Below are 19,431 nucleotides of genomic sequence, written 5' to 3'. Positions count from 1 at the left end.
ATTGTATATAGTATGTCTCATGTGTTGTGTGTCTATATGTTTGTCTGAGTGCATGTATTTATTAGCGTGAATGGCGAGGGGTGAGGGTGAAATATAACATCATCATCGCCCCTCGAACGATGAGAGCGTATGAGTATGTGTTCGGGGTCGATGGCGGAATATTTATAAAAGTACTCCATCGACCCCAATCTAGTTTAGTTCGAGTATAGGTCGGTGGAGGAATATCAAGTACTCCACCGACCAAACGGAATGAGTGTATTGTATGGATGTATTTATGTGTATGAATGTATTTATCTGTATGAATGTAGTGTTTGTAAATAGAAGTGTAAATAGAATATTGACTTGACTTAGTTTGGGGCTGAAACGACCCAGATGTCGGAAGCCACAGTAAAAAAAAAAATAGTGGATGGTGTTAGTGTTGAGTTGTAGTTGTTGATTTTCTGAGTAATATAAACAATAAATACAGCGAGTCCTCAAATTTTATCTGTATAAGTTGTATGAATGTATTTATATGTTTAACGTAAAGTACTGATTACAAAGGCAGCAGGAATTGCTTGAATCATGTAACTCGCTGACACGCTGGCTGTTGATAGTACAAGAAATGATACTGCGAGTACCCGTGCACTATATACATTATCTTCATTCTCCGTAAAAAGATCCCACCCCCTGTTTTCTTAAATACTATTCCTCTCCCAACTGCGGGGACAAGGTGCAATACCTCGGACTGTACATCGACAAACGCCTGACGTGGAATCCTCACACACGACTGAACTTTTGTTTATTATTTTTTATTATAGATATTTCTAAATTTATGTAAAGCTCTTACCTTTATACTTTTCCTTATATGTTTAGCGGTCATAATTGTCGTATTTCAATTAATTATACTTTTTATCTCAACCAAACATTCATATATTTATTCCATACACTTTTAATTGGAAAACCGTAAAATAAATAAATGTGGTAGTTCATAATTTTAGTACGCTATGTTGTCAAAAAGGTTCATAACTGTAAAACCATGACCTCCTAAAAAGTTACTAAGTAACTTTAAGTAAAAAGGCTTACTGAGTCAGATTAAGACTTCCTATTGTTAGGCCAAATTCATTAAATCCATTCATTGAAGATAATTCATATTCATCTTATCAATTCGTCTGTTGTTTTTCTGTTTATCTTACTTCTCCCTGTTTCATTTGATGTTTGATTAATTTATCCTTTTTATCGACTTAGCCCCTTTACTTTAAAATGTAATTAGGACTAAACATATTAGGAATAACTTTTAAACGAGCTGATAGTTAATCGTGGGTATACATTTGTTCATTGACATCAAGATGAGGAAAATTTACGCCAAGAAATCAAATATTTCATGCAAACTAATATTAGAAAACAGGATCTACATTTTTTACACTCCGTATCAATTCTACATATTAAATACAAGGCAATCAGCTGAGGAAAATGTAGTTCCTCCTTAACTGTTTTCAAAATAATAACATGTGTTAACGCATTAAATTGAGAAATAGTTGTAATAGTTTATTTAGGTGATTTAGTAGATTCGCTTTGTTATTTTATGTACTTGCACGTACTGACAATTTTTATCTCAAGAATAAAGTTATGAAAAAAAGGGGAATAGAAATTTCTGGACGAATTGTTGAGCCCGAAGAACCCATTGGGTACAGATATTCGTTCAAATAATGCCAATGTAAAAGATAATGAAATGGTTTTGTTCCACTGGCATCAACGAACATTGACGAACACACAGCCCAGACGTAGTCACCGCACATCAACGGACCTCCGGAATCTCCTGGAAGTGAAGTTTCGCCGTGAGTAACACCTAAAAGGCAAATTTCTCCAAATTCCAACATGTTATCTTGCGGCGGGCCTGCAAACCTTGCACATCTCTCCTCATCCCACGTATGAACCACAGTCGTTTTCAAGAATTTATTGACACCCGAGGATACTAACGTCGTTTTATTGATGATTTTGAAGTCGGTTGCTCCCCACCCAATAATTACGCACGGAGCCTCCGATGCCACCATCTCATCCCAACCGTGTTTAAACTCTGTCTTGTCTGTGGAATAAACTTTCATCAGCTGTACTGTGTCGGTAATTTTTAAAGGCGTAACAAGAGTGGCGGTGGCATAATCGTGCATAACACCACCTAATTTTTTCTTTCTTATTTCCTTGGGATACTTCACCGACTCAACGGCTGATTGTTGACCATCATCCGACATGAGATATAGCGTACCAAAATATACCATTCCTGTTTTAATGTTGAGCATTTCTCTATGGCCGTTGACCCATTTCATTACACAATGACCAGCAGTAACAACTTTTGACGTGGTTACTAACGAGCATCCACATACGTTCACTTTTATTCCTTCATTCTGGAATGTTATATGACCGATAAACGGAAATTCTCCAGCTTTAGCAGCTCTTCCTCCTTTAATTTTCCCATATTCTGCACTGTTAATATTGGATGGAAGTGTAATTGCAAGAATAAACACAAAAATTTTGAAATATAATTTAGGCATGGTTATTGAAAGTTATGTATCATACCGTAAACAGATGATTTTATATTTAAACAGAATTACAAGTGTTTATTTTTTATTAATTTAGTATTCCATATGCACTGTCCATTTTACTACTAACACGTAAAAAATATATCACTATACAGTAAATGAAATACAAGATATGTTCGGAATAATATTAACTATTATGTATTAATATTAATATTCAATATGAAATACACACACACACATATATATGTANTATATATACAGGGTGTTCGGGTGCTCGTTACGGGCTCGTTTTTGCGCGCGGAGGTTGGAGATAATTTCGAACCCAAATTAAAAAAGTTTAATAAATTAATTCAAAATTTCCGTAAGTTTTTTTATTTTTTATTATTATTAATCTTTCCACCTTGCCAATCCACGGTTTTCTCCTTTGCTTCATCAATTTCTTCATCTTTGAAATAAAAAAAATTATTTGGAGATCGTGAGGTGCGGTCTGGTATGACGTAGGTTTTACAAAAACATTTTCTTTATCGTTCCAACGTTTCGATCTATCTTGAGATCATCTTCAGGGCTTACAGTGTTTGTTTTCCGTGTAGATGTGTCATTCTTGTGTGTCGTGTTGAAAGTGCCGAAGTAATTTAAGTTATTTAAAAAGCAATTACACCACGAAAAACGTATGTTAAATGAAGTACGTTTTCTGAAATTTACTGGTCGCTAGATTTGGAAATAGTAGTTCAGAATCACCATACTAAGTTTTTCACTTTGAAAAAAAAAAATATTTTTTAAAGTTCCGACTATTAAAACGCTTATTTCACCAACGTTTGCAAGTTTAGTATTGGTCACATCTTATTAGAAATTTAATGTGATTTGTCCAAAACCTTTTAGTTTTGTAGTTATCATTTTATTTATTAGTATATGTTTATTTGAAGCAAGGTCGTGAAATCTTAAAAATCTGAAAAAATGGAATAACTCCGAAACAGTTGAGATTGGGACCGTAGATAATTAGAAAATTTTGGTTCCATTTTTAATAGTAACCCTGTATATGTATGAGTCTTAGCTTGCAAATGAGATGTCCAGCCGTTTTGATTGGAGAGAATAAGAGGTTTTGTATCAGTATCGCAAAAGGAGATGAAAAAGAAAAGAGAGAAAACCGATGACTGAATAACAATGTGTCACATTCGAGATATAGAGTCATACTAAGAAAATGTTACAAGAGGGTGAGAGTTAATCTTCTTTCGTCACCGTAAACAATATATAATATTTAAATACCTGAACCTGAAAAAAAACCTGAAATTAATAGAGAGGGGCCCCATTGTGGTAAACAGACGGATCCAAAATTGAACGATGAATGGCAGTAGTCACAGGCCCAATGATGGCCGTCGATTTTGTGAACCGAGGTCTATGCAATAGTAGTGTCTGTACAAGAAATATTTCTAAAAGTTATTTTTTATCTTGACCATTCCACAGAAGGAGACAACCAAACTTTAAAATTACTAAAAGGTGCATCAAGCTATTCTTTAGATTCCACCACTTTCATTTTAAAGCTAAGTTAATCATTATATAACTTCACCTCCTGGGAAATCAGGTAATTATGAAACCAGGGCATGAGAGTTATTGATGTTCTTACACCTTTAGGCACGCCCAAAATAAAAACAAAATGACAGCACTCTGAATAAAATCACCGGTTGCAAAACTGTCGAAGAAGTTCTTTAACATCTCACGATTATAACGAAAATTGATCTCCCCCTCTCACTAGGCCACCTAGGCAAGAATTAACAAATGTAATAGGCTTCTATTTGACCAATTTCCGTTTATTTACTCATAAAAATGAGAAAAGCTGAGACAGAATTTGGCCGACCGTGTCATGAAAAAGCAGAAACATAGGAACATGTACCATTTTGCAAGCGTTAGCCCATAATTTTCCGTAAAATTTGATTCTTGATTTCCTCTCACCTGAAAACTATTGACGGTTACAGCAGCTACTTTATATGCTGGAGACATGATTAACACTTTCCTTGAATATAAAGGTAATGCAGGGGCATTTGTGGCCGCAACGGTTTAGGCGTTGACACGGCGTTCATCACTCTAAGGTAAAGGTCCCGGGTTCGAATCCAGCGGCCCTGCATTCGATCCCAACATACTTACAAATGGGCTTTTTCCAAAAACACCGGCACCCCTAGGGTTCAAATAACCTCATAGTTGAAATACCCCCGTTAAAAATAAAAAAAAGCAGCTAATGGAATGTATTGTTCCAGACAAACTCCGTGAACCCTTTAGATCAAGGTTCAAAAAAACAGAATTGGGTTCTTCAACTGAAAGACCGACCACCGAAGAACTTATTTAGTCTATGTAATTTTCCAATAGTTGTCGGAGAGTTTGTTTGTTCGTGTATTATTTGAACTAAAACTAACGTTAAAAAATTATCCTCCAGGGAAAATATACGTTTGCATACAGAAATTTAATCATATGTTATAACACAATGTTTTCGATGATTTTTATGCGAAGTATAATATGACGAGAAACGTAGGAAGCGCAATTTTTTGACTTATTTTTGAGACGAAAGAATCCTTTCTTTTATAAGCTTGTTCAAATAACGTCAATGTAAAAGAGAGTGAGATCAAAGGCTTGTACAAATAAAGATGAGAACAAACCCTCGACTTAATCCTCCCCGGTTATCACCAAGCCTTGTCTATAGTAAAAGCCGCGACGCGAACTAGTCTACACGCCATATTTTCACAAGGAGGTCTAGCCGTCTTTTCACGTTGATCCTCATCGTACGTGAAACCCAGAACATTTTAAAGTATTTAATGTGTAGAGATTAGTGACCGTTAATCGATAGTTATTCAGATATCGAGAGATGAACATAAAGAAAATGTTTTTCTGAAACCTACATCACCCGACCGCATCTAACGATATCTGAATAATTAAAATATTTACTTGCATCACTCGTTTCTAGGTTTATTCACGACTCTAAAAAATTTAGCTGCCCACCTCACGGTCAAGCAGTTTACAATCTCATCCCGACCGCTTTTAAACACATTTTCCAAGAACAATTGGCAACTAGCTTTACTGTGACAATGATCCTGTCAGGTGTAACAATATCAGCAATGGAAAATTTTGCAATGTCCCGCCATTCTTTCTCATTCTTAATTACTTTGGAATCAGCAATGCAAATTTGCATCTGAGCGTCCGATCCCATGAATTTGAAGAACCTCGATCGGCTGTGCTTTCCTTAATTCCAAATATAAGTAGGTTTTACGCCATTATTCCACTACATAAGATAGTGTGACCGACAAAAGTGAATTCTATAAATTATGCATGCCTTTCTCCTTTAAACTTGCCATGACACATATTATTATTACATATGTATTGTCACGCCTCTAATCTCCAGTACCGATAAGCGGGGCGGGAGCGGATTATCTTCCGCCTTGTTCTTATGATCATGGCGGGAGGAACACGTTCCTGACGTCTCCGATGCTGTGCAGAACGATTTTCAAGTAGTAAAATTTGCTCTCCTTTATCAAGGTGAGTCAAGGCTTCCTCCTTTGTTATTTCGAAGTCGTTATTGATGATTATTTGGAGAACTTGAGATGAGGTCTGGTGTGACGTAGGTTTTAGAAAAACATTTTCTTTATCGTGCCAACGTTTCGATCTTTATTGAGATCATCTTCAGGGCTCAAAGTGTTTGTTTTTTGTGTAGACGTGTCATTATTGAGTGTCGTGTTGAGAGTGCACACTCAGAAGAAGAAGTTATTTGGCCAATCGGGCCACGAAATATAATTTAATAAGTAAAACAAAGTATACTTTCACTAAAGCTCTCCGTGGCCATTCCATTTGTTGCCGAAAAATCGAAATTTGGAAAATGGCAAAAAGGAGGGAAAATTCGAAAGGTGGGTTGAGATGGGAAGTTGGTGTCCGAGCGGCTCGAAGTCACGATAGTTCAAGTGGTAGAGTAGCGGCGATTCTAGCCGAAAGTCTTGGGTTCGAATCCCGCTCTTGACACTAGCTTTTTTTTATTTCAACCAATACCTTACATAAAGATTAATTAATTGAAATAGTTAAGGACGTTGAGTTCAGGTTCCCCCCACACTACAAATTCTTCGAAAGAGTAAAGGCAGAACCTACAAAAACTGAAAAGTGCATTTGTTCTTCACGTGAATAAATATTTTTAAAAACTCATTAATTAACCTCATTAAAAATATACCCTATGACGTCTAATTTTTTGTTTAATGCTTTGAAAGGATTTTGCTTAAATTGCAAACCGTTGAAGGTAAAAACAGTCGAATTAAAGGAAAAAGACGTTAATTAGAAATTGAAAATTATTACATAGAAAGTAAAAGTGATTTTCATAGCAATTTCTCGCATTTCTCAAAATTAAAAGAAAAAGAATTTATTTTTAGAATTTATTTAAAATACTTTTTAATTTTTCTTGCACAAAAACGTTTCATTGCCGTCTTCTAAGAGCACAATTATTTTGTATTAAAAAAATCTGGAATATGCAGGAGTTTTCTTTACATGCTTATATTTTACACCGAGTGGATCGAAGTCATGATAGCTGGTGGTTCAGACCGCTAAATATAATGGATTTAGTAATATTTAATACTCTAAATAAAATCTCTTCAATCAGTAAACACATGTAGCTCAAACTTTTTATTATGATGTATTTTATTAGGATCTGATTTCATTTTTTAGATTAATTATGCCTCTCAATCGTCATGTCACCCTCGGAGGGTAAACGAAATCTGTTCTCGGATAACATTTGACTCCTGGGTTTTGAAAGGGGGTGCCATTGTAGCAGGGTACTGACCCACATCTGATAAACCTTCGCTGTTATGATTCCTTTTTCTACGAAGAAAGAGTATATGCGTGCTACTGTCTTCTTTCCCTTAATGGCCTATCACCCTTGTCTGCGGTTTCATTCCGTTTTTAATTCAGTTTAATAAAGGAATCACCGCAAGATATCCCGGGTGTTTTCAGACCTCACATTTTCTTCAACATATGGTTATTTTATTATTCACAGTTATTAATGTTCGATTAACATGTCAAAATTCTATTTCCAAATTTTTCTGCTCATTCTTACAATTACAGTTACTCATGTTAGCAGTGGTTATAGTGGGTATGGCAAAATTAAGGGAGGTAGAGCTGCTAGAAGCGGGGAGTTTCCGTTCATTGGTCACTTAGTGGCCTCGTTGTATGGCAATACGGTAAAAGTATGCGGATGCGCATTGGTAACAGTGACTAAAATTGTTACTGCAGGTCATTGTGTAGTTGTATGGGAGGGTGGCCAAAGACAAACAGTCAATATAGGAAGATCAAGAGTATATTTTGGTACATTATATCTCTTGGCAGATGACGCCCAAGTAGCAAAGCTTAAAACTGTGAAGTATCCCAAAGATATAAGAAAGAGAAAGTATGGTGGGTTGATGCACGACTATGCCACTGCAGAACTAGTTACAGCCTTACAGCTCAACGACAGAGTGAAACTTATAGCACTTTACTCAACCGACAAGGACGAGTTTAAAAACGGTTGGGATGAAATGGTGGCTTCGAGAGCGCGCTGTACACTTATAGGGTGGGGATCATCATCGTATAAAATCGTCAACGATACCATTGTAACTAGTGGTCCTAATCAATTTTTAAAAACGACCATAGCTCAGCCATGGGAAGAGCAAAGATGCCAAGACTTTTCTGGTCCTCCGCGCGATAATATGGTACCTTTTGGTCAAGTTTGCCTCGAGGGCGTTACTCGAGGTGAGACTACACTTGCAGGAGATTCCGGTAGTCCTTTGCTTTGCGGCGATTACGTCTGGGGTGTGGCCACATCGATGTCCGTGGATACAACTGGACAACAGCCTATGCAATATCTTTTACATTGGCATTACTTGAATGAATTTCTGTTCGCTAACACCGGCAAAAAAAAAGATGGAGGCGGTAGTGGTTGGTTTAGCAGTTGGTTTGGCGGTGGTGGTAACAAAGATAGCGGTGGCGGCGGAAGCGGCGGAAGCGGCGGAAGTGGAGGAAGTGACGGAAGTGGCGAAGGAGACAGCGGTGGCGGCGTTATTTCCAGCTCAAGATGTCCAGAAATTTCATTTTCACTTTTTCTTCTAATTTTGTTCTTGGTACAAAAACAGGAAATTTACTAGAACATTTATGTAATCACACTTTTGCATACTTTTAAATAAAACATTTAACCCAGCATATTTTAGATAAAAAAATTTAATTTCACCTAACTTAATAAATAAACATATGGTAAAGTTTTGTAAAGATGTGTGGTGATTAGTGACCGTTAATCGATATTTATTTAGAAATCGTGAGATGCGTTCGGGTGTGATGTAGGTTTCAGAAAAAATTTTCTTTATCGTGCCAACGTTTCGATCTTTTATTGAGATCATCTTCAGGGCTCAAAGTGTTTGTCTTCTGTGTAATTGTTCCATCCTTGCGTGTCGTGTTGAGAGTGTGTGAGTTTTGTAAAGAGGTAGTCTCCATGCACGGTCGACTCATGCTCGATGCAACTTTTTTTTATCACTCACAAGAACATTGATGAGAAAATACATCAACGTTCTTCACAGGTACTTCCAAAGAATATAATATAAAATATTTACTTTATATTAGTGCTGCGAACTCATTATTTCATAGCTCATGAACTTCACCGAGTTACAGTTTACATTACCTCGTGTCTCGAACAGTAACTGTACGCAAATGGACTGTTTTTATATGTCTCTCATTAATTTTTTTTACCCTCAACAAATGATTCTTGCAGTAAACCATGGGTCAGAGACTTCTAGTTAAGGGAAGTCTCTGCAGGTGTGCTTCAGGGGTGCTGTTGTACTTGCTGCTCTCTTATACAATCTTTACTTCTGACATGCCCACAAATGAGAATGCAATTACCACCATTTACGCAGTTGAAACTGTTATGAAAAGCAGCAACCGCTCTTCTACACAAGCTTGTATGATACAAAACCACTATCAACAACTGAAAAATGGAACAATCTAAGGAAAATAAAGTTTAACCCCTCAAAGTCACAACACCTTTTTTATACTCCGCCTTAGACTTATACATATACATTCCGACAAAATTATATGCTTAGGATAAAATAGATACTTCACAAACGATTTAAAATGCTTTCCTACCTATTGAACTGACGATCATATTTCCTTAAAATCAAAACTTTACACTTCTATTTGTACCACAACAAGCAACCAGCAGGAAATTCCAAGTGTGAGACAGAGTAAGATTTATTCATTGAATTTTAACAAATTAGTAAATCTTAGCCAATCGTAAGTTGTATATGTTTGGAGAAAAGAGATCCCGAATATTGCTGAGACCTAACCCGTACAAATAGGCTCAAATTAAATAAAACCTAAACCTACAGTCGGTGGCCGGTAAGGCTTCTTCACCAAAATATCCCCTCTTCATAAAAGACAATAAATCATTCACTATTCCAAGTTAACCTATTTGGTTCGAGTCGATATTCCACACAGACTGAGTCCATATACACTTCTCAACTCACGCTATTAAACACATTCACACAATCGAATAGTAACCAGGTTTTTTGTTATTATGTCAGTTACTACTCCCCATATTACGCTACAAATAGAATATATTAAAAAACTAACGTAGACTACCTTGGTGTATCCATGGGTACTCGATATTCCATCACATACACACCGACACATACTTCGACGTTCATGCTAATAAATACATTAGCTCAAAACAGTAATATTATTTCAACAAACGTATGAATATATGCGGAATATTCTTTTATCTGATTCGATACCTGATGAACTTTTTATTACAACCATGTTAAAAGTTTTTTAAAGTCTGGAGGAGGCCAGATGTTCGTGAAAGTCAAGAGGAGTTTATTGTACATTTCAAATTGGACTAAAAGTTTTTTGTCCATAGTTTGATTCATAATTTGTATTCGAGATATTTCACTTATCGTATTACTTCAATTTTTCACAACGTTTTCCCCATCAAGCCCCTGTATATCATAAAAGCTATTTCAACTATTAATTTGTTGATATCAATAAAAAACATTAAAAATACTATAAGTTTCATTAGTTGTTTTATTGTAACCTTAAGGAAACAAAGTACAAAATTAGTTGGAATAAACTTTTAGAAGTTTCAATAAGATTTTTCTCGGCTCAGTAAAATACTGTCACTACAGCGCTTACATAATTGTTCCTCTTACTTTGATCTTTAAGCACGTGTACAAGTGTGTGAAAATTATTGGAAACAGTACTGGATGATAGCTTAAAACTAGGGGATTGGGGTGTGATGTATGGGATTTGTGTAATTTTACGTGTTGAGATTTTATTCCATCTTTCACAAAAGGAGTTGTAAGGTAATTGTGGATTGTCTGATCTGCTAGATATGAGGGTGTGCTTACTATTTTTCGAAGGATTCTGATTTGAAATAACTTTATCCGAATATAGTTGCAATGTTTTGCTGGACCCTACAGTTCGAGTTGGTACGTCTAAATGGATTTTATTTTCGTCTTTTCTACTCTTTTGTTGTGAAGCGTCAGAATTGATCGTTGGTCTAGGTGCCGTGAAAGTATTTTGAAGTGTCTAGTCAGAAAAAAGCAGTCAGTTAGATATGATCAGATTATGAGGAAGTAGGTGCTAAATGTTTCCACATCAAGATCTGATGTCAGACCCTATCAAAGGCATGAGCAACATCAAGAAAAACATGCAAGAAAGAGGTTGCATCTATACCACGGTGGCATTGCGATTGTAGAATGATTTTCAGGAAGCAAATCTGGTGAGATGGGATAGTGTTTCGTTCTTCTAGGAGTGATTCTTTTCAGAAGGAGCTTTTCGAGGATTTTTCCAGGAGTAAGTAAAATGCTTATCGGATCATAGTTAGGTTTATGGAGATTTGTGATCATTTTTTATATGGGAGACTCCATTGTTAGGAAAAGTGAACATTTCTTAGTTCAACATTATGTAGGTACAATTAATTAAGGTGTTTAGTTGAGATGAAAAAAAGTTAATGGCACGAGCGGGATTCGAACCCACGATTTTCGGCTAGATAAGCCGCTGCTCTACCACTTGAGCTATCGTGACCTCGATCCACTCGGACATCAACTTCCTATCTCAACCCCACCTTATGAGTCGTCGAGAATCCAATTCGATTACACGACATTTGAAAAATGGCAAAAAGGAGGGAAAACTCATAATGTGGAGTTGAGATAGGAAGTTATGTCCGAGTGGATCGAGGTCAAGATAGCTCAAGTGGTAGAGCAGCGGCATATCTAGCCGAAGATCGTGGGTTCGAATCCCGCTCGTGCCATTAACTTTTTTTCATCTCAACTAAAAACCTTAATTAATTGTAATGTATTAATTGGTCAAGCGGACCACGAAATTAGTGAAATTATGTAGGTATATGAGAATGGGGATTGCTTTTTCAAAGGGAAAAATCGAAGGATTTTAGAGGTTATAAGGTCAGGATTTCTTTTTGTGAAATTGACGGTGGTACGACTTTTAAGGGAAGGAAAAGAGGTAGTGGTTGAACTAGATCTTTCTGTAAGGTTTCATGGAATTTATTTAAAATCGAAAAAGTACTGTGACTAAAATTGACCTTTGGGGCACTCTTAACTGTGGCCTTGAAAGGTATGAGCTGAGTTTCATTCTAAGTGTTCTAGATTTCAGGTATGAATGAACAATTTTTACAATAATATTGGTTCGTAAGCGGCGAGAGTTGTATGTTTTCAAAAAGCCGGCAAAAACAATTTTTAGGAGGTATTTGAACTACTAGGTCACATGAACGGCCAAAGGAGCCCCCGTTCCTCCTAACCAACTAGAAAAAATAATACCTGTTTACTCATAGAACTTATTCGTAGGTTTAAAAATTGTTATTTTACCTACTACGTAATAACTAACTTAATATCATTGGAAGAATTAAATCAGAAAAACCGAGTAATTGCAATGTGTGAAGATGAAGAAGTATCCAGTACAAACTAAAACTTGTTCAAATTCTGCCAATATAAAAGATACTGAAAAGGCGTCTTTCCAGAATCGACCATCATTTTCAAGCACACACCCCAGCCGTGGTCGCCGCACATCAACGGACTTCTGGAATCTCCTGGTATAGTTTAACAATGGGTAACACCCAAAAGGCAAACTTCTCCAAACGGAACCATATTATCTTAAGGAGAATCAGCAAACCTTTCACATCTTATCATGGGATAACCCAACAAGTTTAACCAAAGCCGTTTTCAAGTATCGACTGACATCCTTGGTAACCACTGTATTATGTATGCAATAAATAAACATAACTTACCATAAATTTATTTAAATAAATAAACCTGTTAATTAGATTTAAAATACTTCAATCACATTCTAAAAATAATATGATGGTAATGAAATTCTAAGATTAGTCGGGTTTTTTTTGTAATGGACATACTTTGACGATTTCCTGCAATTCATTTTTGTACGGTAATATCAAAAATACATCAACGGCAGTAGTTTGGACGTCAAAATGCTCAATCGTTAACCAGCACAGAACGATGTATCTAATCTGTTTCTGGTTAGAAGGCCGCCGGGTCATTACTTTCTGACCCATTAGTCGCTCATTTATCTCCGGCAGGCCGCGAACCGGCGATCCTTGGATCAAAGAGAAACCCAAGATTCTGACATCTGAAACAGTCAGGGTTCCCGGAGGGCCGGCCGATACAAACGAACCTGATAATTGCAACAACACCGGTAGGCCAACTTTCTGTTTGAATTCGAATCGCTTGACCATCGAGTACACTGCATTAGTAGAAAACCCACTGCTGACATAATCGATTCAGTTGTGCATGTAAACAATACACGGGGTATAAACAACATCGATCTGTCATTTCTGGTCCCCCTAACTTCAACGTTCAATTTATTATTCAACGGGCAAACTTTTTTTTACTTTTGTAACTTCATTTATTTGTATATAAACTATACATGTATAACGGTATATGTACAACCAGCAGATTGGAAGATAATTTATGTTTGTCGCATTAAGGGCGTATAGAGAAAGATACCATTGGTACCCGTTCGGGATTAATAAAATTATATCAATTATTTAATCATATTATTATCCATATTATTTTAAGACGTTTATGTGGTAATTGTGATGAATGGAGTAATCGTATTTGTGACCATAAGAAGAATCCTAGGCAAATCTTGGGGATTAAAACCAGAAATGGCCTATTGGCTATATACGTCAGTACTAAGACCCAAAATAACCTATGGATCATTAATCTGGTGGACCAAAGCTCAACGAAAAGCAGCTACTCAAACATTAGGCAGCATACAAAGACTAGAAACCTCTGGATCACAGGGGCAATGAGAACAACCCCTACAAGTGCACTAGAAACTCTGCTAAACCTACCTCCATTGGAAATATTCAAAAAAGAAGAGGCTAGGAAAAGCTTATTTAGGCTCCAAAAACAATTAAATTGGGTAGGAATGAAACAATTCGGGGATACAACTATAATTAACAAAATCAAACGCCCATTCTTTGAAATGGGGACTGACTATATAATGATCCCGGAAACCATCTTCACATTCTACAAAACCTCAACGGACTATAAAGGACAGGAAGAACACAGGTGAACATCAGACAATGATATGGTATACAGATGGCTCCAAAACAAACGAAGGAACCGGATCGGACGTTTTTTGTACAAACCCAAAACATGAGCAATCAAAGTCATTACGGAAGTACACTTCGGTCTTTCAAGCAGAAATACATGTCATCAATGCTTGTGCCCTGGAAAATCTTAAAAGAGGTTACACTGTCAAAAAAATCCTCGTAAGATCTGATAGCCAAACAGTCATTAAAGCATTAGTATTTAAATGAATCACATCAAAATTATACAGTGAATGCATCCAAATCTCGAAAACCTGGGGAAACACAACAATCTGATGATATGTTGGGTAAAGGGGGCTGCCAGGGCACAGGGAATTTTGAGTAATGAGAAAGCAGACAGATTGGCCCGGATGATCCATGACCATACATCGGCCCGGAACATATACTTGGGATAACAAAAACAAATGTAGAATCTTCCATCGCAGAATGGATCCAAACAAAACAAAAGGAGAAGTGGATAAATTCTAGCGGTGCTAGACACAGTAAACTTATGATGAAACAACCCTCACCAAGACTGGCAAAATCACTGCTGCAACTGGAGAGGGCTAAACTCAGATGAGTGATAGGACTACTGACCGAACACTGGCATCTGAGGAAACATCTACACAACATGGGCATATAAACGAAGATCCCATCTGCAGATTATGTAACGAGGAGGAGGAAATAGCCGCACATACCATCTTCGATAGCGAAGCAACAGCTCAATGGAGACCTAACATACGAAACATACTTAGGGAATGAAATTGTAGCAGCGACAGTCAATGACGTGATACTTCTAAGGAGAAGGATAGAGTCTATTGCACTGAACTAAGGAACTAGTAAGGTATAATAAACCAGAAGGCTGCAGTGCCTGGAGAGTACAAACTCTGGTTCCTAGTATCCTTATCACCATACCATACCAATCGTACTTGTGTGTTAGTGTGATTTTCTAATTTAATATGAAAACGTCGGTAATATGTTTTGATGGATTAAAAAACTGTTAGCGTATGAATATCTCTGTGAAGTGTGTTATAGTTTACATAAAAAGGGGCAAAAACAATGAGTCCTAAAATTTTGGAATGAAAACGATGTAATCTTCGAATAGTGGAATATTTGGCCGATCCATAAGCTTGGCACCAAACAACCAAATAGGTTTCAGTACGTATGTGTTGGTTGAAAGTTTTAATTTTAATGGTAATGACAATTAATTAAGGTTTTTAGTTGAGATGAAAAAAAGTTAATGGCACGAGAGGGATTCGAACCCACGACCTTCGGCTAGAAACGCCGCTGCTCTACCATCTGAGCTATCGTGACCTCGATCCACTCGGACATCAACTCCCCATCTCAACCCCATCTTATGAGTTTTCCCTCCTTTTACCATTTTTCAAGTGTTAGAGCAGCGGCGTATCTAGCCGAAGGTCGTGGGTTCGAATCCCTCTCGTGCCATTAACTTTTTTTCATCTCAACTAAAAACCTTAATTAATTGTCATGTATTAATTGGTCAAACGGACCACGAAAGTAGTGAATTAAGAATTTAATGGTAATGTTAATTGTCGAGTAGGTAATAAAGCATTTTCAATCGTTTGTTGAGTGTCTATTTTTTTAATCGTGTGTGTGGATTCCAAGTTAGTCTTCTATCAAATGTAAGTCCAAAATAGTTAACTTTGTCGGATTGAATAACAGGTCCATCGTATAAGTATATGCTACGACAGTTTCATGGTGGAGTGTAAAGTAAGTTAAACTTTATTTTCCAAAGATTGCTATGATCATTTCGAAAGATGCTTAAGTCTTATTTCACTGTTACAATTCAACTAACTCTATAGAAAACAGTAGAAGTGGCGTGACCACTTTGAGATTACTGTGAAATAGAACTGTGGAACCATTCCGCCAAGCCATCCAAAATCGAGCGCAACCATTCCGTCCATTCGTAAGTCCTCAAACAAATTGTCTAATTATTTACTACGTCGGAGAGCTGATCCAATTCCGCTTCCAAAAGTTCCATACCAACCTTTCGATCCATCCTAAACCTACCCATGGCTTATCTGCACTATCCAAAATCCGACAGGTCGCCTTAAATTCTGATGGCCTTGAGACCAAGGCACTTAATGTTTATATTGAGAAACAGAGTTGGCTCGTTTCGTTAGAATCTGTCCTCTGGTTGCAGTTTTAATCAAAGTTCCACTGCTGTGACGGGAGAAATCGTTTTTTGAGGTTTTTGAGCATCGATAGCCACAGCGGTTCAGGCTCTGGAGGTAGATACGATCTATGCTGTTGCAAACCGCCGTAAAAAAAAATATTTAGCACAAATATTTAATAAATAATTATTTCAGTTGATTGCCTAAAATAAGAGAAGAGAAAGAATGTGATAAAATATAATTTTTCGTCTTAAATGAGTCACAAGACGAAATTCGACATCCATGGAAATTTATACCGTTACGCTCAGGCTTTATGCTATTAATAATAAATAAGTTTAGAAGTAAAGTTCAGTAAAATATATTGACGTATTATCCCTAAGGGTCTTTCCAAAATTAAGAATGACAGTTATTTAATTGTAAATTCAGATGCTGTCTTACGATTGGACGTGGACAAGGTAAAAAAATGGGGCTTTTTTTTTTAATTCAATCCGCTAAAATTTTTAAAAAATAAATAAATACTATTTATCATTTCTCGTCGATTTCGTAGAATCTACATTAATTAAAAATGAATTATTACATTTATAGATGCAACTATGTGAAGTTTCGTAAATTAAACTGGTTGACAATAACACTAATTGTGAACTCTAAATGACTCGAGTAGACAATTTCTGGGTCTATATTTAAATTATTTTATAAAATAAAAGCAATTAGGGGTTATAAAATTGACCAAGCAAATCAACCTTATGAAGTCAATGTCCAGTCAGCCTGAATCTTTGGTAAAATATAAAAACAAAAGATACTAGGCACTATTGTACATGTATTTTTCTGTATTGAAATGGCACAACAATATATATAGTCAATTAAACCGTACTGGTTTTGCGGAATTATTTATCTTCAACGTTTTGAAAAAATACTTATACAACTATGGCCAGAACAGAGTTTCTTTCATTGTTTCTAAACGCTTAAGCAAGGTTGTACGTATTACAATTAATTAAGGTTTTAGTTGAGTTAATGTCGATCCGATCGGAAATTAACTTCCTACCTCAACCGCACCTTTTGAATTTTCCCTCCTTTTTAACATTTTTCAAAGGAAGTTAATGTCCGAGCGGATGGAGGTCACGATAGCTCAAGTGGTAGAGCAGCGGCGTATCTAGCCGAAGATCGTGGGTTCGAATCCCGCTCGTGTCTTTGACTTTTTTATCCCAGCTAAAACCTTAATTAATTGTAATATATTAATTGGTCAAGCGGACCACGAAATTAGTGAATTTAAAGTTGTACGTATTGTTGTGGATTTGTGGTGTGTCTCGATGAAGTGAATCGACAACCCATTTATAATTTTTATCTCAGCCAACACCTTAATTAAAAATGAATTAATTGAAAAGAATTTATATGGTCACTCGGACCACGAAACCTAATAGTTGTAATAAGCAAAATGAAGTATACTGAACTAAAGCTCTCCGTGGTCATTTCCTTTGTCGTCGAGAATCCAACCCGATTACACGACATTTGAAAAATGGCAAAAACGAGGGAAAGTTCAAAAGGTGGAGTTGAGATGGGAAGTTAGTGCCCGAGTGGATGGAAGTCACGATAGCTCAAGTGGTAGAGCAGCGGCGTATCTAGCCGAAGATCGTGGGTTCGAATCCCGCTCGTGACACTGACTTTTTTATCTCAGCCGAAACCTCAATTAAAAATTAATTAATTGAAAAGATATTTATTTAGAAATCGATTAACGGTCACTAATCACCATACATTTCTGCACGAGAACGAAGAACATGGGATTCTATGAACAAATTGCAACTACATATGGACACGAAGCTAAAAGTATACTGAAGGACCAACAATGAGAAGAAACTCGCATCGGCTCTCAATCAGAGAACTTTTTTGCTGAAATGCAGACAACACAAGGTATTTATTTCCTACTCACATCAAACACAATTTTAACTTTACAAATGCCACACTAACATAGCCAAACACCAGAATTAACGACATACATAAAGCAACAATAAATTTCAAACGAAACATTCTAAACATAGAAATCACCACGATCATCCAAAACATTAAGACACTAACACAAAAATTACACCAATTAAAACTCAGTGCCGCCAACAGAATACCTACAGACATTTTAAAATAATTTTACACACATCAAAAAGATGCATACAACGTTCACTTCGACAAAATCAAAAACAAGCACATAAAAAAATTAAATAACTTAATCAACAAACAAACATCTATTAACACGAATAAATGGTTCCTACACCAGACCGCATCTCACGATTTCTAAATAAATATCGATTAACGGTCACTAATCACCACACATAATTGAAAAGAATTTATTTGGTCAATCGTACCACGAAACCTAAGAGATTTATGATTATGTTGATAAATTGTTTATCGATTAAATGTTTGTGTATAGTACAGCAATCATAATATATCATAAAGTAGACGTTTATTGAAAATATTTACAAATAAATAAAAAGAAATGTTTGGCTTTACATACAGCAGTCTGTCGAGTTGACCTAAAATATCCGAAATTGAAAAATGGAACTAAATATAAAGAAACCAAACAAAATGTATTAAATTAATACAGTAAAAGTGAGAATTGCGAACTTGAGAGCCAGAATTCCCCATTTTAATCGTAAAATCTCGTTCTATAATGCTAAATTCAAAAAAATGTATACGATACTTTTCTCTAATTAAAAATTTGGACCTCGAACCTAAAATATAACGTACAAAACCTATGAGATAACTAAAAACTACATTTTTGTATAGCTGGCGTAGTTGATCTCCTCTGGCTGTCAGCTCCTCAATTAGAATCTGTGTTATATAGTACAAATTTAAACAAATAATATTAATTCTTTTTATTCATGATTTTAGATGTTTATGAAGGAAAAATAAATAAACATTTATGATATCTGTGTGATGATTAGTGACCGTTAGTCAATGATTATTCGGAGATCGTCAGATGCAGTCTGGTGTGTCGTAGGTTTTAGAAAAACATTTTCTTTATCGTGCCAACGTTTCGATCTTTTTTGAGATCATCTTCAGTTTTTTTCTTCTCATTGTTGGCGATGTCCTTCAGAATACTTTTTGCTTCATAGAATCCTATGTTCTTTGTTCTTCTAGTGTAGAAATGTGTCTGAAGATGATCTCAATGAAGACCGAAACGTTGTCACGAAAA

The 19,431-nt window shown here is 36.1% G+C and overlaps 2 protein-coding genes and 1 non-coding gene across 3 annotated transcripts; 1 reads left to right on the top strand and 2 right to left on the bottom strand.

The window, feature by feature from the left end:
* Window positions 1-1,586: 1,586 nt before the first annotated feature.
* On the bottom strand, window positions 1,587-2,525 carry LOC106662051 (granzyme H-like). The gene has a single exon (XM_014385856.1). The coding sequence runs from the start codon at window positions 2,523-2,525 to the stop codon at window positions 1,587-1,589; it is 939 nt and encodes a 312-aa protein (XP_014241342.1).
* A 4,621-nt stretch (window positions 2,526-7,146) lies between these two features.
* LOC106662383 (chymase-like) lies at window positions 7,147-8,703 on the top strand. The gene has a single exon (XM_014386449.2). It carries the CDS (start codon window positions 7,547-7,549, stop codon window positions 8,648-8,650), a length of 1,104 nt encoding a protein of 367 aa, XP_014241935.1. The 5' UTR covers window positions 7,147-7,546; the 3' UTR covers window positions 8,651-8,703.
* A 6,653-nt stretch (window positions 8,704-15,356) lies between these two features.
* Trnae-uuc lies at window positions 15,357-15,429 on the bottom strand. Its single transcript has one exon. It is a non-coding gene; the product is annotated as a tRNA-Glu (tRNA).
* Between the last annotated feature and the right edge of the window lie 4,002 nt (window positions 15,430-19,431).

The sequence above is a fragment of the Cimex lectularius genome, unplaced genomic scaffold (assembly GCF_000648675.2).
Source record: "Cimex lectularius strain Harlan isolate CLEC.00 unplaced genomic scaffold, Clec_2.1 scaffold106, whole genome shotgun sequence".
Classification (NCBI taxonomy): domain Eukaryota; kingdom Metazoa; phylum Arthropoda; class Insecta; order Hemiptera; family Cimicidae; genus Cimex; species Cimex lectularius.
This window is presented reverse-complemented; position numbering and strand designations above follow the sequence as displayed.

Excerpts from the sequence above, each read along its gene's own strand:
- LOC106662051 (XM_014385856.1), bottom strand. The coding sequence starts at position 2,525 with ATGCCTAAATTATATTTCAAAATTTTTGTGTTTATTCTTGCAATTACA.
- LOC106662383 (XM_014386449.2), top strand. The coding sequence starts at position 7,547 with ATGTCAAAATTCTATTTCCAAATTTTTCTGCTCATTCTTACAATTACA.